Here is a 25056-nt window from a genome sequence, read left to right as displayed (position 1 = left end):
AGTTTTTAATTTCCCTCCTTACTTGAGTTGCCTGGATTCTTCTTTAAGGAAATCTCCTTTAAGTCTACTGAAGCCTAGAAGTTTGTCTCAAGCACTTACTCCTTGTGAGAATGTTTCCCATGAATCCGGTAACCCATCTATAGCCATAAGTGATAGCTCTTTGTCTCTATACTTGCAAGTTCATCTCTTACACTAGCCACCCTTAAGAAGTATGAATTCATACATTCTCTCTTCCTTATCTTTATATGATTAGTTGCCTTTTTAGTGCAAGGGTTCTAGTTGCATTGTTAACCTCATATGCATTTAATAATGCACTCATCATATTAAATATTGTCTGATGTTTCATTAGCATAGGTACTATTTCATTTTTAACTCCATCTAATATGATTTGCGTGTTTCATGTTTCCTTTAATCCAGATAGTTTTATGAGGATTAACATCAAATTGCTTGGATTCCTTATCAACAAACTATATCACATCATTGTCTTCAAGAGTCTTCATAATTTTGAATTTCCAAGCAACGAAGTGTTCTTTTCCATCAAACCTCTCTTCAGATCTAATTGTGCTAACCATTGAAAGTAGAAGGATGTTGCTAGATATTTTAAATCTGATTGTCAATTTGCAGAGCCTAGGTTCAACTACCAGAGCTCTGATACCATGTAAGTTTTCTGCAAATTCTGATCAACCAAAACTGACATAATGCTTTTACTCTTCCTAAAGATAATGTTTAAATATATCAGAACATATATTAAGTGTCCTTGCTATGATGTATAGTTCTGCAAATAAAATATTTATCTCTGATATAAATCGTATAAGGCGGTAAATGCTAAAGGAGCAGACTTGCATTTGATGTGTGTCCTTTATCCACATTCCCACCCCATATATGTATAACAACCAGGGATCATGGCCTTAGAAAGAACATGTCCCTCTCTAGGTCGGCACTAAATCAATTGTTTTCATGAAATCGGCGTCTCTTGTGGATGATCATTAGTTTGTAATTAAACTAACCAAGTTTATTCAATTAGACTTTAACAAAAGTGCCCCAAGGAGATGCTAATCACAATGAAAACAATAGACAATTACATAGGCCAGTTCGATCAGGGATTTCATGCATATATATTGGATCTGTTCGATCTGCAGACTCAGATCAGTATGATATCAGAGTTATATAGAATTAACAAGTTCAATATTAACAAGGAGAAAAAAGCTTTCCTAAAAATAGAGAATACAACACAATATTTCCATTACATAAACTTCCTTAACTAACTAAAGACGAAAGACATGAAAGGAAGTTTCTAAATACCAAGATGACCATTATAACAATAATAAAACCTTATTTTAGTATTTTCATGATAAATCTTTTCCCTTTAATTTATTTTTTACTTGTTCCTAAGCTGAGAGATGCTTTTAAGTGTTAATTTTTAGACTGAGAAATAATGAGAAACAAAAAAGGCCAATATAAATGCGAGAAAATCTCACAAGACTATACAATTATCCTGGGAAAGTCCCACCTCAGCGAGGGAAACAATCCAACCCACCAAAAAACGCTCTTTTATTGAGATCTTGAAATCATTCACAAATTCAGTCCTTGATAATGAATCTTCAATACTTGATGATCATATATGATCAGAAATTATGTTATATATGCTCACAATATATTAAGTTTCAAAAACTGATACTGAAATATATATACCGCAATAGACTTTGTACCACTATTCAAAACTATAAGACTCCCAATATATATCTGTCACAAACTATTGAGGAATATCCAATAACTCTGCCGCTAATACAAATCTACATACCATTATATATAATAAGGAGAATTATTGTCGATAGTAATTCTGAAACTCGCCAAAAACAAAGGAATGCAAACACTATTCACCGTAACATAAAAATATATGATCTGAACTCATAGATAACACACTAAAACTTAACTGAATGCTTGAATGTTGATCAAAATTTTGTTTCACGTTTCAGGCCAGTCTTTTCCCATCAGAGCATATACAGAATTCTGCAAAATGGTGACAAGTATCCCAAACAATCTAGTGTACTCCGATACATATGTGAGTGATCAGTCGCTCTCAATCAGCATCACAGTACATGGAGTTATCTGAAACGAGAGCAATATCTCAGAAATACATAAGGCTGAGATAGTTGCTCACTGTCACATCCCTATTTTTTCTTAATTATAGTATATTCCTTATAGCTGTTGAGACCTCATGCAAAGTGGAGCTAATTGGTTAAGTTAGTTAATTGTTATGGTTTCATGTGAAATGGAAGTATTGGGTATTCGTTATAATTTCATGGGAACTTGGAATAATGGTCTTGTTATGATGTTATACGAAGGGCAAGTGGTTTAGCTAATATGATTATTTGATTTTGATTAAATAACTTGGACATACGTGATTACCTTGATTAACTTCTTTTGCTTGAACGCGACTGACAAAGGAGGGGAAGCATTGCTAGGGAGGCAATTAGGTAAGAGGCACCAATCCACCTGTGAGCCAATAGGCATGACTTTTGTTAAGTATATATTTTGCAACCAACAGGTTTGAGTAAAACCCAGTCGCAAAATAGGTAGACCAGTCACAGCATATGAGACAAAGTCTCTCCTACTTTAAAGGGAAGGCTCCCCCTTCTCACTATTCCTTGGATCAACTCAAGGTAAGCAAAAACTTGAGAGATTTACAAGGGGTGCTACCAATATTATTTCCTCTTAGCTTTTAGGAGGAAGCGAGTAATGGTCAACATGAAATCTCTAACTAGACTTCTATCTAATAGCTAGAAACAGTGATACCGATAAACTCATACCAACTCAAAGGCTGATTAAAAGCGTACCAATTTGGGTCTAAGTCTTATTTTAACCTATTCTATAAGAATAACCTCTACTGTTGGGGTGCAAAGACTTCCAGAAGTAGGGAGTTCTAACTATTTTTCGTGAATTTGAGATGGTAATACAAGTTATACTCAAAGCTCCTAGTCAATGTATCACCACAATCGCTCCCAATCAAAGCTTCAGCTTCGATTGCTTCTTAACTCACTATGCTCTATTATTGAACACAATATAACATGAATCAAAGACAATAGGCACAAACTACAATCAAAGCTTCTAATTTTCTCTATCACAATTGCTTCTAGTCAAAGCTTCGAATCCAATTGCTTCTTTTATTCATTTTTCTCCCAAATTCATACTACAAAATCAAAGTTATGCTTGCACAAGTGTGGCAGAGCTTTCTTGCATACAACAAAATATGATTTTTACAATGAGGGGGGCACTCCTTATATAGGAAAAGGAGTTGAGAAAAAGATGGACGAAAAAATGGGAGCAACTCAACCAAGTTTGACCCGATCTAACTAACAAGATAAATTATTGGATTACATGTTATAAGGACATGTAAATCATATTACATGTAATTACACATATGTAATACATCCTCACCAACTACAAACATGAAAGAAGAAGAAGAAGAAGAAGAAAGTTAAAATTGTTGATTCTAAGTGAATCAACCTTGTAGATTGTCGTGTAAATCGTATTACATGTAATTACACATTTTCATGTAATACATCCTCTCCTACTACAAACATGGAAGAAGAAGAAGAAGAAAGAAGTTAAAATTGTTGATTCTAAGTGAATCAACCCTGTAGATTGTCGGCAAAGGCCTTGTACTTGATGATGCAATCCTAGATGATCACAGGATCTGGAGTTCTTGTATTTTGTGCCATTGCATTCAACTTGATAATCATGGTGTTGCATCTTTTGATAGCATCTGACTCTCTTTGATGAATTGTCCATTGTCATTTGAAAACTTAACGTGATCAAGCTTTTTCTCGTTTGAGTTGTCGTGAATTCTATTTTGTAAATTGACACATTTTGGAGTCTGCCGCTTTAAAAACCTTCTCGGGCACACATTCTAAGCCTAAGGTTGAGGTTACAAGTTATGATGGAAGATTGGACACTGATGCTTTGTTGAATTCGACCTTTCAAATAGAGAAATTCTTTAAATTTGAGAGCACCCCTAGTAATAGAAAGGTAAAGATAGCAGTCAACAAATTGAAGGTTCACGCTTCACTTTGGTGGAAACATTTGCAAATGGATAGACAAAGGAAAAGAAATGAGAAAATCAGGACAAAAGATGGTGAATAAATTGAAAAAGAAGTTCCTCCCTACTAAATATCAAGTCAATTTGTTGAGGAAGATGCAAAATGATATTAGTGTGAAAGTGTATACTAAGGAATTCTACAAATTGGACATTAGATATGGACATGTTAATGATGAGGTAGAAAAAGTGGCTAGATATTCGAACGGTTTGAGAATTGCAATTCAAGATGAAATCAGTTTTGTGAAACTGGATAGTGTGGAAGAAGCATATCAATATGCCTTGAAAGCTGAGGAGACCTTGACAAAAAAGCATGAACAAAGACAAAGAGGTAGAGGAAAGTTTCAAAGAGGCAGAGGTAGATCTTATGGAGAAAACACTAGAGAAGACAATATTGTTCAACATAAGGGCAAATCAAAATAGAAGAATGATGCAGGAGCATCTTGGGTTGCCTTGTTATCCTGCTCATTTTTGTTCATTTTGCACGTTGATGCCAAGTTACTATAGCCCCAGTGTATGCTATGTGACTCTTCATTCGCCAAGTTACCCAGTGTATGCCAAGTGACTCTTCATTTGCCGAGTTACCCAATGTATGTCAAATGACTCTTCATTTGCCGAGTTACCCAATGTATGCCAAGTGACTCTTCATTTGCCGAGTTACCCAATGTATGTCAGGTGACTCTTCATTTGCCGAGTTACCCAATGTATGCCAAGTGACTCTTCATGTGCCGAGTTACCCAGTGTATGTCAAGCGACTCTTCATGTGCCAAGTTACCCAGTGTATGCCAAGTGACTCTTCATACGCCGAGTTACCCAATGTATGCCAAGTGACTCTTCATTTGCCGAGTTACCCAGTGTATGTCGACTGTCAACATTTGGACGTGATTTTTGCGAGCCAACTTGCGGAATTTATTTTGATCACGATATTTATGTTAAGATCTTTTCTTGAGATGCATCCAGACCATTGTTGGGTCGGCCTTCCTCTTATGTAATGTTCTAGAGTAATCTGTAAGCCATTTTGGCAAGTATATATAAAGTGTTTAAGTTTGGAGTTAGGTAAGTTTTTGGAAGAAGGAAAGTTTTTGGGAAGAAGATTAGAGAGCAAAACTGAAAGTGCGAATTTGCAGCTAGATCTTTAAATGTGAATGTATTTGTAATTGGCCATAACCCAAAAGGCTTTACAGCTAGGCATGTATGGAGATATTTTGATGAATCAATAAAAGCATTTCACTCTTCTTCTTCCTTTGGCTATTGTTCTTTGTGTTTGTTTCCGTTGTGTTAACTCTTCCAGGGTGGTTTGGATAGCCGCGTGAGCTTTTGGCCCTAGTTATTCAGCCTGTGCTTGTGTCAATTGGTATCAGGGCTTCAAGTTCATCCTTGTGGAGATTGGATCGTGTAGAACCCTGATTTGGATTTGGTTGTAAGGTGGCAGATCTGCAGATTTGACCTATAACTTGCAGAGGGTTACGATCATGCAGGAACCTAATTTGTAAAGATGGTTTATGGTAGAGGAAATAATGTTGATAATGCTATATTGGATCAGTTGAGACAAAGTGCAGCTAGATTAAATGTTGTGGAGATAGCCCAGAGGAGAGGAGCACATCTTGAGGATATAAGTGATGATGAAGTAGCAACACCAAACCATAATCCAAAATCGGAAGAAGATCAAGATGAGGAAAAATTGTTGCAAATATTGTCTAGGGCAAATTCAAAGCCTGCTGTAGAAGTTGTTCCTTATGATGGAAAATTGGATACCAATGCTATGTTGGACTGGATCTCTGATATGGAGAAATTCTTTGAGTATGAATGCACTCCTGATAATAGAAAGTTGAAGATTGTCGTCACTAGGTTGAAAGGTCATGCATCACTATGGTGGGAGCACTTGCAAACTGATAGACAAAGGAGAGGAAAGAAAAAGATCAGAACTTGGCCAAAGATGGTGAACAAGGTAAAGAACAAATTCTTTCCTGCTAATTACCAAGTTAGCTGCTTGAGAAAGATGCAAAATTCGAAACAAAAGGATATGACTATGAAAGAATATATCGAGGAATTCTATAGATTGGACATCAGATTTGGACATGTGGATGATGATATTGAGAAAATTGCAAGGTACATTAATGGATTGAGATCTGGAATTCAAGATGAAATAAGTTTTGTGAAGTTGGAAAGTGTAGAAGAAGCATATCAATATGCCTTGAAAGCTAAGGAGATCTTGACAAATAAAGCATGAACAAAGACAAAGAGGTAAAGGTGGTAGATTCCAAAAAGGCAGAGGTAGATCTTATGGAGAAAGTGGCAAATCTGACAATTTTATGCAGGATAAAGGCAAATCTGAATGGAAGAATGATGACAAAGGCAAGACCGAATAGAAAAGTGGTAATTCTTACCGAGGACGCACTAATTCTTACCGAGGAAAAGGTAATTCATATTTTAGAGGTGGATTTCATGATAATTGTTTTAGATGTGGTAAAGAGGGACATAGATCTTTTAAATGTAGATCCTCTGAAAGTAAGCAAGGTATCAAAAATGTTGTGATTCAAGAAGATGATGAGGGTTCACCAAGTGGACCTGAGGCTGGAGAAAATCTGATGGTGAGAAGAACCTTATGTAATAAGGAAAGTGATGAGAAACCTGTTTTAAGAAGTCTTTTCAAGACCAAATGTAAGATGGCTGGAAAATGTTGCAAAGTGATATTGACAGTAGAAGTTCTACAAATTTGGCATCAGAAGAGTTGGTTACCAAGTTGTAGTTGCAAAGGCTGAAACATCCCAAACCTTATCATGTTTCACGAATCAAAGATGAGCATAAGATATTGGTAAGTGAACAATGCCTTGTGAAGTTCAAAATTGGACATTACTTTGATGAAGTTTTGTGTGATATTATGCCCATGGATTGTTATCATATTTTGTTGGGTAGACCTTGGCAATATGATAGATATGTTGTACATGATGGAAGATTGAATCAATATACTCTTTGGGTAAATGGAAACAAACAAACATTGTTGCCTTTGATTTGAAAGTCCAGAGAAGGTTAATTGTACTGCTGTAAAAATTTGCATGGTTAATGGGAAACAATTTGAAAAGGAAATGAAAAAAAATCAAGTTTGTTTTGCCATAGTTCCTAGAGGACCGAGTGTTGGTAGTAATGACCGAACAGCAGAAGCTAGTAATAACCGAGTGACAACATATAGTGATAGTCAAGTACTAATAGAAATTACAGAATTGCTAAATGAGTATGAAGAAATTATTGCTGATGATATTCCTGATGGTTTACCTCCAGTAAGAAGTATAAATCATTGTATAAATTTGATTCCTGGAGCTAGTTTGCCAAACAAAACACCATATAGACTGACACCTACAGAGAATGAAGAGCCTAACAAACAAGTGCATGAGTTGTTGCAGAAAGGTTTGATCAAAGAAAGCTTGAGTCCATGTGCTATACCTATTGTATTAGCACCTAAAAAGAATGGATTGTTTGAGTGGAGCAAAGTATTTTACCAAGATTGATTTGAAGAGTGGCTATTATCAGATCAGAATCAGAGAAAGTGATGAATGGAAGACTGCTTTCGAGACAAAAGATGGTTTGTATGAATGGTTGATTATGCCTTTTGGTTTGACTAATGCACCTAGTACTTTCATGAGGTTGATGAATGAAGTTCTAAAAAACAAATTGGGTAAGTTTGTGATTGTTTATTTGGATGATATTTTCATATTCAATAAGATTAAGGAAGAACATCTTGAGCATATTAGACAAGTATTGCAGAGGTTGAAAGACAAAAAGTTGTTGATTAATCTGAAAAAGTGTTCTTTTATGCAAGAAGAGATTGTGTATTTGGGATTTGTGATTTCAGCTGATGGATTGAAGATGGATCCTGAGAAGGTTAAAGCAATTTTGTAATGGCCTACACCTGAGAATGTGGGTGAGGTAAGAGCATTTCATGTTTTGGCTAGTTTTTACAGAAAGTTTATAAAGAATTTCAGTGTTGTTTGTAATGCTATGACTGAAACAATGAGGGGAGATAAAAAGGAATTCAAGTGGACACATGGAGCTGATAAGAGTTTTGAGACTTTGAAACAAAATGTTACTGAATTACCTATATTGGCTTTGCCTGATTTCAACAAAGTATTTCAAGTTGAATGTGATGCAAGTGGTAATACAATAGGAACTGTATTAAGTCAAGAAGGTAAACCTGTTGCTTTTTTTAGTGAAAATTTGAATGATGCTAAAAGGAAATATTTTGTGTATGATCAAGAGTTTAATGTTATTGTTCAAGCGTTGAAGAAGTGGAGACATTATTTGATTCCCAAAGAGTTTGAGCTGTATACTGATCATAAAGCTTTATGATACTTGGGAAGTCAACATAAATTGAATCAGAGACATATAAAATGGGTTGAGTACTTGCAGAGTTTTACATTTGTGATCAAGCATAAGAGTGGAGTTATTAACAGAGTTGCTGATGCATTGACTAGAAAACGTTCTTTGTTGACTAAAACGAAGGTTGAAGTTCTTGGTTTTGATGAAATGAAAAAGTTGTATGATGTTGAGCCTGATTTTTCTAAGGCGTGGAGAGAGTGCAAAGCACCAAATCTGACAGACCACATAAGTATGATGAATATTCCATTCAAGAAGGTATGTTGTTCAAAGGTATTCAGTTGTGTATTTCTAGAAGTCCTATGGGGTTGAATATGATTAAGGAAAAGCATAGTGGTGGATTAACTGGACATTTTGGAATTGATAAGACATTAAGTTTGCTAAAAGAGAAGCATTATTGGCCAAAAATGTATAAAGATGTTCAAAAATTTGTAAAGAGTTGTGGAGTTTGTCAAGTTGCAAAAGGGGTGAGTTAAAATACTGGTTTGTATACACCTATTACTGTTCCTAAGAAACCTTGGACTGACATCAGTATGGATTTTGTTCTTTGATTGCCTAAGACAGTGAAAGGGTATGATTCTATATTTGTTGTAGTGGACATATTTTCTAAGAGGGCTCATTTCATACCATGTAAGAAGACATCAAATGCTGAGCATGTTGCTGAACTTTTCTTTAAAGAGATTGTGAGATTGCATGGATTACCAAGATATATTATTTCAAACAGAGACAGTAAGTTTGTTGGTTATTTTTGAAAGACTTTGTGGAAGAAGATGGGTACTGAACTGAAGTTTAGCTCTACATTCCATCCACAGACGGATGGACAAACAGAGATTGTGAATATAAGCTTGGGCAATTTGCTAAGATGTTTAATTGGGAATAAACCAAGTAATTGAGAGATGGTATTGGCACAAGCTGAATTTGCATATAATAATTCTGTGAATAGGAGTACAAGGAAGACACCTTTTGAGATTGTTACTGGAATGCATCCTAGAGGTATATCAGATTTGAGAGATGTTGCTAGTGAAAAAAAAAGCGTTGCAGGAGAAGAATTTGCTGATTTTATGGAGTCTTTGCATAAGGAAGTGAAGTTGAGGTTGGCACTAAGTAATCAGAAATAATAAGGAGAATGTTGATGAGTCTAGAAGACACCATGATTCTCAAGTTGGATGGTTCATCTAAAGAAAGGAAGATTCCCAGTTGGAACATACAATAAGTTAAAGATGAAGAAATTTGGACCTTGTAAGATCTTGAAGAAGTTTGACAGTGGTAATGCTTATGAAGTTGAGTTACCTAACGACATGGATATATCTCCTATATTCAATATTGCTGATTTGTATAAGTATCATGAGTCAGATGATGAAGTTGTTGTATTAGAAGATTATCCTAAAAAGTAGATTGAGGAAGTTGAACAGATATTGAATCAAAGAGTTGGCAGGAGCATAAGAGAAAAAGATTACTATGAATATTTGGTGAAGTGGAAGAATAGGCCTATTGAAGATGCTTCATGGATTTCTCAATCTGAGTTGGATTCCACTCAAATTGTGACATCTCAATGATTCAAGAGAATCATTTCTTTCAACCCTAGTCGTCTAATGCAAGAGCATCTTGGGTTGCCTTGTTATCCTGCTCATTTTTGTTCATTCTGCATGTTGATGCCAAGTTACTGTAGACCTAGTGTATGCCAAGTGACTCTTCATTCGCCAAGTTACCCAGTGTATGACAAGTGACTCTTCATTTTCCGAGTTACCCAGTGTATGCCAAGTGACTCTTCATTTGCTGAGTTACCCAATGTATGCCAAGTGACTCTTCATTTGCTGAATTACCCAGTGTATGCCAAGCGACTCTTCATGTGCCGAGTTACCCAGTGTATGCCAAACGACTCTTCATGCGCCGAGTTACCCAGTGTATGCCAAGCGACTCTCCATGCGTCGAGTTACCCGGTGTATGTCAAGTGACTTCATTTGTCGAGTTCCCCAGTATGTGTCGAGTGTCAACATTTGGACATGATTTCTACGAGCCGACTTGCGGGATTTATTTTGATCGCAACATTTATGTTAAGATATTTTCTTAGGATGCGTCCAAACCGTTGTTGGGTCGGCCTTCCTCTTATGTAATGTTCTAGAATAATCTGTAAGCCATTTTGGCAAATATATATATAAAGTGTTTAGGCTTAGAGTTAAGTAAGTTTTAGGGAGAAGAAAAGTTTTTTGGGAAGAGGATTAGAGAGCAGAACTGAAAGTGCGAATTTGCAATTGGATCTTTGAATGTGAATGTATTTGTAATTGGCCGTAACCCAAAAGGCCTTACAGCTGGGCATGTATGGAGATATTAAAAGTACTTCTCTTCTTTCTCCTTTGGCTGTTGTTCGTTGTGTTTGCTTCCGTTGTGTTAACTCTTGCAAGTGGTTTGGATAGCTAGGTAAGCCCTTGGCCCTAGTTATTCGGCCTGTACCTACGTCAAAGATTGATGAGAAAGGCGAAACCAAGTGGAAAGGTGGTAGTTCTTACCGAGAAAGAGGTGGTTATGGAAGAGGAGGATTTCATGATACATGTTTCAAATGTGGAAGACAAAGAGCCTTTGAGTGTAACAATTCTACAAAGAAGAATGAAGGTACTGGCAGAAATGTTGTAATTCAAGGAGAATCTGCAAGTCCACCGATTGGACCTGAGGCTAGAGAAAATTTGATGATGACGAGAACTTTGTGTAATGAGAGAACTAATGAGGAACCTATCCTGAGGAGTCTTTTTAAGACCAATTGCAAGATGGCGGGAAAATATTGCAAGGTGATCATTGACAGTGGCAGTTCAGCGAATTAGGCATCTGAAGAGATGGTTATAAAGTTGCAGTTGCAAAGGTTGAGACACCCTAAACCTTATCATGTTTCATGGATCAAAAATGAGCATAAGTTATTGGTAAGTGAGCAATGTAATGTGAAATTCAAGATTGGGAACTATTTTGATGAAGTCTCATGTGATATTTGCCTATGGATTGTTGGCATATTCTATTGGGTAGACCTTGGCAGTATGATAGACATGTTGTAAATGATGGTAGATTGAAAAAATATACGCTTTGGGTGAACGGAAGGAGAAAAGTATTGTTACCTTTGATTAAGAGTCCAAATGAGGTTAATTGTAGTACAATATGGGTTTGTATGGCTAATGGCGATCAATTTGTGTAAGATCTGAAGAAAGAGAAAGTTTGTTTTGTTGTGATTCCTAGTAAACTGAGTAATGCTTGTATTGACTGAGTTCCAACTGAAGTGGAAAAGTTGCTTACCGAGTACCAAGAGATTGTTTCTGAGAATGTACCTGATGGTTTACCACCAATAAGAAGCATGAGTCATTGTATGGACCCGATCCCTCAAGCTAGTTTGCCCAATAAAGCACCCTACAAATTGACACCTACTGAGAGTGAAGAACTTATCAAGTAAGTGCAAGAATTGTTGCAGAAAGGCTTGATCAAAAAAAGTTTGATTCCATGTGTTGTACCAGTTGTATTGGCACCTAAGAAGAATGGTGAGTGGAGAATGTAATGTCCCCTTTTTAGCATTCATAGCATGATGTTGTCATTAGCCTATTTCCCCACGGTCCCGTAGGCTAACCAAGACATTAAAGGGGCTTAGAGGCCATTTGGCCTAGATAGTTTCAGTTGCAGGTCTTTCTGAGGGGCTTTGAGGCAACTTTGAGCGTACTTACTATTTATAGTAAGTCATCTTGGACATGGGCGAACATCCAATGGCAACTGTATGTCGATGGTAATTGTTTAAAATCGACAAGAAGACTTATTTATCATTGATAAGATTTGTTATGCATTGATAAAACTATTTTATAAAGTTAAATTTAAATATTTAACTTTATTAATGCATAGAGTATAGTTTGTGGAAAATATTTAAATTAAAAGAGTCCCCTCTATTTTATAACACATTGGAGACATAAGTTACATAAAGAGAGTTATGTTTTATCCCACATTGAGAAAACGAAGGATGGAGCTCTTGTGAGAACACTATAAAAGAAATGGAAGAGCTTCTTTTATGCATGCTTGGAAATATCAAAGAAATTGGAGAATTTTCTGGAGGTTGTCTCAATAGTTTGAAGGACGAAATCCCTTCAAGCTGGAAATCTTGACGCCATTGAAAGATATGGTCTTGAGATTCAACATAGTAGCAATCCGAAAAAGCAGTCCGAAAAAGCGGAACCGAAAAAGTAGGCTGAAATAGGGTACGAAAAAGCAGTCCGAAAAAGCAGAACTGAAAAAGCAGGCCGAAAAAGCAAAGCAGAAAGGAGCAGTATTGAAGGAAATTATTACAGCCATCTACAACCAGGTTCTTTTGTTAGTATTGCTTTTTAGGATGTTATAAGCTTTCAGCTGTAAAAGTGCATTATACCAGCATTATCATTTTGTAATCCATGCAAATGCCAAAGTCTTGGCCATATTTCATGAGCATTGTATTTTTCATTGCAATTAAGAAGATAATAGTTGTTGGTGTCATTTAAACAATTTAATATCATTATTTATCAGCTAGTTAGTTTGCATACCAACTGTTTGTAAAAATGTCAGTTGGCTGTAAGTGTTCATTTCTCATGCTTAGATCATATATATGCACTGAATATTGTCAAAATTAGTAGCACACTCATGTTAGGTCATTGTATAGTCCATTATAGTCTTCTAGCACAAGATTCTCATTGATGCAAATTGAAGAAAAAGTCATTTGAAGCTAGCTGAAATACTATATCAGTCATACGTCCCTTGCATGTGAATTGTTTGATGAAATTCCTTGAGCTTTCATCAGCATTTTTTGAGGGCAGATTTGAGGAGGGTTATTACAGAGAATGTGAATTGATTCTAGAGCTATTAACAAGATAACAGTGAAGTACAGATTACCTATGCCTAGAATGTATGATATAACAACTTGTTCGAGTGGAGCAAGGTATTTTACAAAGATTGATTTAAAAGATGGGTTATCATCATATCAAAATTAGTAAAGATGATGAGCGGAAAATTGCTTTCAAAACAAAAGAAGGTTTGTATGAATGGTTGGTTATGCTTTTTGGTTTGACTAATGCACTGAGTACTTTTATAAGGCTGATGAATGAAGTCTTGAAAAAATTCTTGGGTAAGTTTGTGGTTGTCTATTTGGATGATATTTTGATATTCAATAAAACTAAGGAAGAACATCTTGAACATATTAGACAAGTGTTACAGAGATTGAAGGAGGAGAAATTGTGGATTAATTTGAATAAGTGTTTATTCATGAAAGAGGAGATTGTGTATCTGGAATTTGTGATTTCAGCTATGATTTGAAGATGAATCCTAAGAAGGTTAAAGCAATTCTTGAGTGGCCTACACCTAAGAATGAGTGAGGTAACGATCATTTCATGGTTTAGCAAATTTCTACAAAAAGTTCATCAAAAATTTCAGTTTGGTTTGTAATGCTACAATTGAGACAATGAGAGGAGATAAAAAGGATTTCAACTAGACACATGGAGCTGATGAGAGTTTTAGGACTTTGAAACAAAGAGTTGTTGATTTACCTGTGTTGACTTTAACTAATTTCAGTAAAGTATTTCAAGTTGAATATGATGCAAGTGGTAGTGCAATTGGCACTGTGTTGAGTCGGGATAATATACCTGTTGCTTTCTTTAGTGAGATATTGAATGATGCTAAAAGGAAGTATTTTGTGTATGATGAAGAGTTCTATGCTATTATTCACACCATAGTTCAAAATCTCATTCTCGGCCACTTCTCGACGAGGCCAAAAAAAAAATTTTCAACAAATATCAAAGAGAAATCAGCAACTTCTCAGGAAAATATCGAGAATTTTTAAAATGACTTAAATTTAATTTAAGATGCATTTTTTTCACAAAATTCAATAAGTAGATGCATGTAATGAGTTGGTAAATGAGTAAACATACCAAACAAGCTAATCTAGATATATATAAATGCAATAAGTAACAAAAGTGCATCCTCATGTGGAATGTCGATATAGTCAGAGACTCTGAACTTTAAAGCAAACTACAAATACCGAATTCTCTTTGTAAAAATATAAGCACATACAAATGTCAAGTGCAAAATGCAACTACTCTACATCTTCCTCTTCCCCTTTCTAGTAGTTCTAGTAAAAACTATGGGAGACGGAAGGGGTCTAGCAGGTCTAGCCATAGCAATCATCTCTGGTAATGTTGGTGCTAGCTCTAGAAATGACTCCTCATCCTCACTATCACTCTGCTCACTGTCAATGTCCTCACTCTCACTGCACTCCTCCTAAATGTCATCTAGTCCTACTGCATAACCACCCTCCTCCATAGCTTGCCTCTCCAACTTATATATGTCATCCTCGGTGAACAATGAAGGCTGCTCATGTGTTCTCCAATCGCCAAAAGGATCTATGTCATTTAGATCAAGTGGCTCAATTGCTAATGCCATTAGCTTTCTTATGCGCAACTTGAGGTTATAATTGACAAAGACAAGGTCATTTAGGCGTTTCTATGCCAACTTGTTCCTCTTCTTTGTGTGAATGGATTCAAACAAGCTCCAATTATGCTCACAACTGGATGAGCTACATGGCTGACATAAGATGCAAAGAGCAAGTTTTTGCAGATTTGGGACATTTCCACCACAAAAAAATAACTTACTTGTGAATCTGGATTTTGCTTGAAAAGAGCTTTGAATCCACTCCGAATCCACCAGTAATCGCTCTAAATCACTAGCAAACACCTATTTTCTCCTCCCAAACCTTTTTCCAACACCCCAGAAACTCAATGATGCAAAAAGGCACAAAGGATGTCATTTCTGGGCTTGTCATTTAATTGGCAACTTCACGTGCTACCCGCAAGAACTTAATTTCTTGTGAGAAGTTGCCGAAATATCGCCATTTTCTCGCAGTGAGAAGTTGAACTTCTCGGCTCAGAGACTTGGCAAGAAAAGGATGACTTTTCACACCATCTACAATTTCTCACGAGAAGTATGCTTCTCACAGCTATCTTGGCGATATTTTGAACTATGGTTCAAGCTTTGAAGAAGTGGAGACATTATTTTCTTAGGCATGGAGAGAGTGCAAAGCACCAATACTTGATCATCTGAGTAAGTATGAAATTTATTTCATTCAAGAAGGTATGTTGTTCAAAGGAGTTTAGTTGTGTATACCGAGAGGATCTATGAGAGTTAATTTGATTAAGGAGAACATGGTGGATTAATTGGACATTTTGATATTGATAAGACTTTGAGTTTGCTTAAGGAGAAATATTATTGACCGTAGTTATATTCTGAAGTTTGTAAGGAGTTGAGGAGTTTGTCAAGTTGCAAAAGGAGCAAATCAAAATATTGGATTATATACACCTATTCCAGTGCCTGAGAAACCTTGGAGTGATATCACTATGGACTTTGTTCTTGTCTTACTGAGGACTGCAAGAGGATCTGATTATGTGTTTGATGTTGTTGACAGAGTTTCTAAAATGGCACATTTCATACCATGTAAGAAGACATCTAATGCAGTACATGTTGTTGAGTTTTTATTCAAAGAGATTGTTAGATTGCATGGATTACCAAAGAGTTTTATATCTGATAGAGCCAGTAAGTTTGTTGGTCAAATCTGGAAGACATTATGGAAGAAGCGAGATACCGAATTGAAGTTTAGTTCTACATTTCATCCACAGACTGATGGACAAATAGAGGTTGTGAACAAAAGCTTGGGTAATTTGTTGAGATGTTTAATTGGAGATAAACCGAGTAACTAGGATTTAGTATTGGCACAAGTAGAGTTTGCATAGAATAATTTTGTGAACAGAAATATTGGAGAGACAAAATTACTGGAGAGATGCCATTTGAGGTTGTTATTGGAATGCAGCCTAAAGGTATATCAAATTTGAGGAATGTGGCTAGTGAAATGAAGAAAAGTGTTGAAGGTAATGAATTTGCTGAATTTATGAAGTCTTTGCATGAGGAAGTAAAACTTAAGTTGGAACAGAATAAACAAAATACAAGGAGAAGGCAAATAAGTCAAGGAGACATATAAGTTTTGATGTTGGTGATGAGGTGATGGTTCATTTGAAGAAGGGCAAGTTTCCTGTTGGCACATCCAGTAAGTTGAAAATGAAGAAGTATGGTCCTTGCAGAATCTTGAGGAAGTTTGACAGTGGTCATGCTTATGAAGTTGAGTTACCTAATAACATGGATATATCTCCTATACTCAATGTTGTTGACCTCTAAACGTATCATGAATCTGATGATGAGCTGACAGTACCAAGTGATTATCCCAAGAAGTAGACTGATGAGATGGAGCAGGTTTTAGATTAGAGAGTTGGTAAGAGTACAAGAGGAAAATATTACTTTGAATATTTGGCTAAGTGGAAGGACAGAAGAGTTAAAGATGCCGCATGGATTTCTAAATCTAAGTTGGGTTCAGCACAAGTTGTGACACGCTTGTGATTCAAGAGAATCATTTCAATTCAACCCCAATTGTCTAATGCAAGAGCATCCTGGGTTGCATTGTTATCCTTCTTGATGACTTCATTGTTGATTGGCTCAGTGGGGGTGATTCTATCTTCGTTCACCGAGTGGCTCAAGTTCTTCTTTTGCCGAGTGTTTCTATTTTGTAATGATCGAGTAATTCAGTGACCTTGTTGTTGTTCGGTGTTGTCCTTCACCAAGTTGTCTGTCTAGTTCTCATAGCCAACTTGTGTATTTAATTCGTGATTATCATTTAATGTAATGGATTGATCATTGGGATGCGTACAATCCATTATTTGGTCGGCCTTCTCCATATGAGGATCTAGAATCTTTTGTAAGTTGTTTTGGCAAGCATAAGTAGAGGGTCTTAGTCTAGATCTAGGTATCAATGGAGTTAGGAGTAAGCTAGGGGTTAGAATCTGGATAAGAGATTGCAAATCTCGCATGTTGGAGGATATCTGATGTATATCTGAATCTTTGTGTTGGTCGTAACTCGAAAGGCTTCACAGTCGAGCATGTATGATGAAATTGATGAATTTATGAAATATGTATGTTTCTCTCTCCTTCCTGTCGTTGTCTCTTTGTAAATTACTTCTATTGTGTGATCTCTGCAAGGTTGGTTGATTGTTAGGGAAGCTTGTGACCCTAATTATCATCCTCCCTTGCATCCTTTATTTACTCATGTTTTGGCTGTATAAAGATATATGTTTCTCTCTCCTTCCTAGTATTGTCACTTTGTAAATTGCTTCTGTTGTGTGATCTCGGCAAGGTTGGTTGATTGTTAGGGAAGCCTGTGGCCCTAACTATCATTCTCCCTTGTGTCATTCATTAACTCATGTTTTGGTTGTGCATATAAGCTTAAGAGTTGAAGAACTTGTTATATTCATAATTAAATTTCTTATCAAAACTTTGTTTATTTCGATAAGAGATCCAATCAGTGCAGAGCTTATACTAGGGCATCCTCCATATGCCCCTGAGATAAGGGACAGAATTCTTATCTAGAGTCAAGAAATAAATTGCAAAGCATTGTGAATCTTTTGTTAAGCCTTAAGATCAGGCAAAATGTAATTGGCTGCAATTATATAATGCTTAGATGGTCACCCCACGAATTTATCAAGGAAGACCAGCAAGGTCGAGATGAAGGGTGTGTACTGATAATTACTGAACCGCTGGTTATCCCTGCATGATAAGGGAAAGAAAATCAATAACTAATAAGCAAGTAATGAAAATATTGTTTTAAATTAAGTCAACTCATGGTAGTCCAATGTATAGGTTTTGTATCTCAACTCGAGTGGTGGGTGATCTAGTACATAATGCCCACACAAATCCTTGGCCAAGGTAGGTTGGCGGTATACTTGCTGCTATGATCACTAGAGATCAAGGTCGCTAGCAGTTGGCAGATAGGTTGATGGAAGGCATCCATAGCCTAGCTGGTTGTCTAGCCGACACTCTAACACTAGGATGCTCAGTGGCAAGACAATGGTGTCCCAAGACTAATCCCAGGGTAGGGAGGGCTTTCTCAGTAGAGATTGTGTGGGGATACTTAAGGGTCTGTGATTAAGAGGTTAAGCCCTTGGCAATGCTTCTCCTCTCTTCTGGATGCCAAGGCTTGCACAACACAAGGATATGATCTGCATGCAAGATAACTACATTTCAAGTACCTTACTTTTATGTTACCGCATTCATAATTGGTGTATGTTTGGATGGTTATTATAGTTAAATTAGTTATTCTTTCAATGGATTAAGAACCAGTTAATCTGTTAAATTTGTAATTATTTTCATATGAAAATATTTTTTGAGGTTGTCATTGTATTTCATGTGAATATGAAATGTTGGTCGTTATAACTGTCCTTCATGTGATTCTGAAAGGAAATGTTATTTTGTTAATTAAATCGATTAAATAAGAGTGGAAATTTTAGCATATTACACTCACGACAATTGACTTTTAGTAGATTCTAAATATGAACAAAATAGTCCCTTAATACATTGGACGCAGCTATATGACCTGGTGACAGGGAAACACCACTAAATCCCCAAAGGAGTGTATGTGTATTACACCATCTTGCTTGTGAGAGCTAAACCAAATATCATGTGGTTGGGTATAATTTTTACTGTTTCAATCTGACCAAGAATGAATAGACAAAAGCCACTGTAAAACTCTCTTTTTTATTCACTTCCATCAATAACTTGAATTCTATTTAGGGTACCCACAATAAGGAGTGCAATTACAAATATAAACATCCCCATGGAAATGAGCGGATGCAATCACCGCGTATGTGACAACTGTACACGCTAAAGACAAGGAACAATAACTCCTGTTGCAAATGAGAAGCTCCCAAGAAAAACATTTGAATTCAACTCACCATCCAAGGATAATCCTTCACTTCAAAGCTTCTCTTGAAAACCTACCAATCTAGCAAGTCTCAAAAAAACTCTTAACTCATAGGATAACGGAGGGAGCTAGACCAAATAAGTGAAGACATGGTGGCAAGGAAGTAAAGATAAAGACGAATGATCGAAGAAGAAAAAAACAATATAACAAAGTCACCTAAAAAAGAATAGACTTGCATGGAGAGACAAAGAATGGCAGTTACCATCACCATTGATTAGCAATACCGAATATTGAATGAAAAAAATTTAATGACTGCATGCTCAGGAAAAATGAACACATGATCCAAGTCTGCTAGAATAAATCCTCACCTTACTGATTCAAATCAGAAAATGAATTGCACAAACCTGAAACAAACAATTCTTAATGCAGAGATAGAGAGACAACACTGCTACAGAAAATGAAAAGACAGTTGACTCTCCATAGTAACAAACATGGTTAGGCATATCAAAAAACAATAAGAATAAGAATCAACACATAATAAAATCCAAGGATGAAAACCGATGAAGGAAATCATATGATCAAAAAGGAAGATATCCGTCCAACTTATCATCTTTGAGGCACTACATATCTGTAACCAGAGGATTGAAACCCAAGGGTCGTGATTAAAACATTGTGCCCGAAGAATGAAGAAAACATTGCTTAAATGAAAAGACATGAAGACATAAACAGAAATCTAGATTTATCTTTGCGATCTCATGCACTGAACTGCATCAAGGGTCACACAAAATGGTGAAGACACATATGATTTCCTCTCTTTGCTAACTTGAAATATATTTTTCTCAAAGACCAGACATACACTAATAATCAAGAAACCACTCTTCTTTAATTGCCATTATCCAACCTAGCTCTGATACAATGCTGAATATTAGCTCAGAACATTAAGAATCAAGATAAACAGTAGTAATGAATAACCAAAAAAGATGCCAGAGACACATAGAAATATCCTGGGAAAACCCTTCTAGAATGAAGGGAAAAACCCAGCCACACAACAAAAGCTTACTTCGTTGACAATAAAATGTTCGAGTGTGCAATGTCTTTCACTTAATGCAATATATATATAACATAAAGATAGACTCTTCACATTCCAACCGAAGGTCTCTTAACTCATTGTTTTCATATACAACTCTTTGTATTTCCATGCCTTAACGCATGTTGATTGACAAGTCATTCTATTTAATATTAGAACTTATCATAAATGTCCTTTTCAGCTGAAGGTGACCATAACAGTATTAACGCCCAGAGATAAAGATCTCTATTGCAGCTACAAACTCCAACAAAATATGTTTACATGCATACATGTTTTATGGAGTATTGTTTAAAATCTGTTGATCTCTGTTGACCAAGGAGTGCCTACTACATAAGTCTCTTCAATCTAATTCTAAACACGGGTCCAATCAACCTCCCAAATCAAAAGTTATGGCCTCCAAAAATTTGCATAGGAAATGCAAAATGCAATTGACACATAAAAGAGAGTCGTGCTTGTTGACCAATTTATGATGCATGTTATAGCACATTATAAAGCATCTTTGATTGGAGATAATGGAACACCCAATTCGATGACTGGATTATAATGAAGTTGACAAAAGGAAGGAATATATTACTTTTAGCTTAAGGAATCATCTTGAGATTTGAGATTTGAGCACCACTTTTGGGGTGTTTTTAGCTAATATAGTAACTATTTGATGGTTTTGTGGACTGTAACTCCTATATATTAAGTGCTTGAATTCCTCCAAGTCTCTGGTTGGTAGCATTTATCTGAAGACTTGTTTCATAAATAGTACAAAAGGCTGCAACCTTGTGCAAGTTATTTTTTCCTCAAAAAATTTGCATGTATACGTGTCTTCTGAAGTATTCATTAATATATGTTTTTATGCATTTTTTTCATTGCAGTTGTCAAAAGAAATTTTCACAACACTCCTCAGAATTTTAGTGTGAAAGATGTTTCCACATAACTTGCTTTCTTTCAATTCCTTGGTAAAAATCTTTATTCAAGAAAAGAATTAACGAAATGCTAAGACTGACAATCATAATACATGTTGGCCTACAATAAAGCAATTATATCATATTTTATGGTATTAAATATATCTCGCATGGGAGTTCAAATAGTCTCCACTTGAGTGCTCAGCATGTAATAAGAGTAAAATTCATGTAAGACCCCTTTGCCTTTCTTTGAAAATCAAAGGTGGTATACAAGGAAAGGATCTTTTATACATACACACACAACATGAAAATTGGACAAAGTTTGGCTACTTTTATTTACATTGCCACGATTAGTCTCGTAAAGTCACCAATAATGTAGCCCTAATTCAAACCAGTTCGTTAGACATAAAACTAAAATTTCATCATACGCACATTCTGTTACCTCTAATTGCCTCAGCATATCAATCAGATGAAATTGTTTCTGTTGGAGAATCTTCAGCTGATTTTGCAACTCAGAAAATTCAATTATCATAATCTGCTCACACTCTTCAATTGTCTCTTTGTTCAACCCTTCCTGTGACAAGCGGTGTCTGAGCTTCTCCGTGGAAACAGAAATGTCTTCTATTGGTTGCAAGAGGGGTTTTGTAAAGCCACGAGGAAAAAAGTCTTTCGAAGCTAACAATGCCTCAATCCATGCAGCTCTGTCCTCTCTGGCTTCAGTCCGTAAATGAAGTGTCTTTGTACCAGTAAAAATTGAGAACCTTTTGTCATCTGACTTACTCTCTCTGATAGAAGACACCTGACAAAACAATGCATGCAATTAGTATCAACCATTACCATATATGAATGACAATAAAGATAGACTAAAACATAAAAATAGAAAGGCAATTAATTCAAAATCAGTTCAGAAATCAATTTGTAAGGCATTCCTAATGCTTCTTAGCGTGCAAGAATCTGTTGTTTCATGAGTTTTACTCTACAAAGAATAGATATTATTTTAAAATTAAGATTTTAGAGTCTTATGAAGATATGAACTGTACATTACTTGGTTAGACTAATCAAGTTCACAGAAAAAAACAACACTTACATAGAAAATACGACTATGTTTCCCACAATTATGTAAAAAACTCTGAATATTTTAGCAATAAGATCTAAACTGTTAATGAGAAAAGTTAGAAAAAATAGAGCATTGTTGTCCATGTCCAAAAATCAAGGTAGCCAAAAGAAGCACAATAATTAACTAGTGGGTTTATCAGAAAATTTGGTTACCAATAATCCCAAATCGCCATCAAACCTATGTGCTATATATACTAATCTAGACAACCAGAAATAGCAGGGCTGTAGCGAAGAATGAAACATGTGAATTCATCTTAAGTTACAATAAATGCCAAAGCATTGACAGAAATATTTGTCATGGGTGATTAAAAGGGCAATTGAGACTTTTCAACCTGATGTGCCAGATTTTCAAAACTAATTCAATTACTGTTGCACCTTAAAGATACTGCAAATGTATTATATCAAAATGAATCACAAGTAATTATTTGTCTTTCATGCCAGAAAACCCACTTCGTACAAATATATACTTTAGTTTTGTTTAATGTAAATGGACATTAGAAAAAATATATAATATTTAAAAATTTATTAAAAAACCCTCCAGGATATATGCTGGATTTATGGTGTTATTTATCCCAAACTGTTAGGTTTAAACTCAGCCTGAGTTTAACAGCTTGTTGGTTAGAGTCCCAACAATAACTTCACTAAAGAATTGATTGAGTGCGTTCAACAAGCATATATGTTCTAAAAGAAACCCATAATATCTTTCTTATGCAAATGTTAACAACAAATGGTGTTTTTGGTTAAGTTTCTAGTTCATTATTCCATTCATAAGAAACTCACATCCAGCAGCGTCTTTGTTGTTGATGATGTTTTGTAGAGGTTTGGGTCTTTGATTCTATTGAAAAATTGATGTACATGGTTAAATGCTGCACATGACATAAGGTTACAGAGGCTAACCATTGTGACCAGATTTTTCCCAAGTTAGATTAGTTCTGGTACAAAAAACACTAGAGTAGCAGACACTAAATTACAATGGCCATTACTTCAGAGAAGCCCAGTGTCATAACTAATATAGGTATCATTCAGACTATGACATTATATACAGCTCAAGGGAAAAAAATGCATCAAAGAAATTATTATAATCCTGCAAATACAACACCAGATGGCCTTACACAATGAAACAAGAACTGAAGCCCAAACCAAAATGATAAATCACAGGCACAAAACCTGAGGAGGTGCTTCCACCTTCAACCAAATTTAATATGTGGTGCCCAAGGATCTGGCAGATAAAATACATACAGAATATGCTCCATCTTCTTTATGTTGTCATCACCTCCATCACTTCTTGATATTGTAATGAGAATTAAAATCAGCTTGACAATTCTTTCAACCTGTCAAATTTTTTTGGAAGTTTTTGAACCTGTTATCAGCAGCCAATGTGATGGCATAAGCTGGTTCTTATTCTTGTTGACCCTAATCAGAATATTGTTGAGCATGTTTGAGAAAGAGAAAAAAGTGACTTCGTATCACAAATAGTGATATTTTAACCATTTCAAAGTACTTTGCAAAGAATGCTTCTCTCCGACTAAGATAAGAGAGTTTTACACCATTTCAAAGTACTTTGCAAGGAATGCTTCTCTTGGGGTAAAATAAATTTGTTACAGACGGCTGTTTTAACTAGGGAACACAATCAGAGCAATGTAATGCTCTAGAAGCAACCAAGTCTATCTTTTTAAATATTCTTGGGAAATTTCAACTAACTAGTAATTCACTATAATGCGCTCTGCCTTGATGGCATCAATTACAAGATTAGATGCGGCTATGATTATTGATTTTTGACTCTCAAGTCTCAAACCAAATGCCAACTTGAATCAAATGGCCAAATACTTTGATTCAATCCTGTGTTTTTAGCTTACATCTGAATGTAGTCTACCAGTCAACAATAAGACTTGAATATTGACACCTGGAATAATTTATCTCCCTAACATTAGATTGCTTTTAAAAACAGTAAACAAAGAGAGGATAATGATGTTTAGAAAAGACGATGCTTTCATTCTACCATCTTGAAGTGAAAACTGCTCGGATTCAGAAGGATTTAAATTTTAACGACAATGAGCTGAATTTTAGAAATGTCAATCATGTTGGATTGTCACTTGAAGATTCACCTTAAATGATTTTATAATATCATGGAGGATGTAAGAATGCTGTAAAATATTCCAGATGATGATGAAGATGACAACCCTTGCAAAGTGACAATAATCCCAGCCCGCTTGGATAGACTGCGAGGAGAATAAATTAAATCCAGACATTTAATATGAATTTTATACCTATAAGCTGGTGTCTCTAGAAATTGGAAACGTCAATCGTGTGTTCCATTGCAACCTGAAGATTAGCCTAAAGAGAATTTATAATATTATGGACTCTTGAGGACATAGAAATGCTGTTTAGTGTTTACTATTCCAGAAGATGACAACTGTTGCACAAGGGCATTATTCCCACCCCACCAGATACATCAAAAGGAGATCAGTTAAGTTTGGACCTTGTAAGATGTTGTTCTCTCTCCCTTACCTGTAAAGAATGCTCTTCCGCCAGATTAGAAGAAGCTTATGCAGGACCATTGGGACCATGAAAATCTGTTTACACAGTTACATAAGTAGAGTTTTATACAAGACAAGATGATTTCAAAAGATACTAAAACGTGTGCATTGTCTGCAAGCATTCTTAAAACTTCCAATTGTGGACCAAAGAGATTTTTGGAGGCAAATAAAAAACTACG

At 35.7% G+C, this 25056-nt stretch overlaps 1 protein-coding gene across 1 annotated transcript in view; it reads right to left on the bottom strand.

Annotated features, from left to right (window-relative positions):
• The window catches only part of LOC149570014 (oxysterol-binding protein-related protein 1A-like), an 81088-nt gene that overhangs the window by 41882 nt on the left and 14150 nt on the right, over positions 1 to 25056 (bottom strand). Inside the window, exon 2 of the mRNA XM_089822675.1 lies at positions 21667 to 22023. Within this exon, the coding sequence (XP_089678801.1) occupies positions 21667 to 22023 (357 nt within the window). The remainder of the gene's footprint in view (positions 1 to 21666; positions 22024 to 25056) is intronic.

The sequence above is a fragment of the Cupressus sempervirens genome, chromosome 3 (assembly GCF_028749045.1).
Source record: "Cupressus sempervirens isolate cs-2001-9-10 chromosome 3, ASM2874904v1, whole genome shotgun sequence".
Classification (NCBI taxonomy): Eukaryota; Viridiplantae; Streptophyta; class Pinopsida; order Cupressales; family Cupressaceae; genus Cupressus; species Cupressus sempervirens.
Note: the sequence above shows the minus strand (reverse complement) of the source record. Positions and strands in the feature narration are given on the sequence as shown.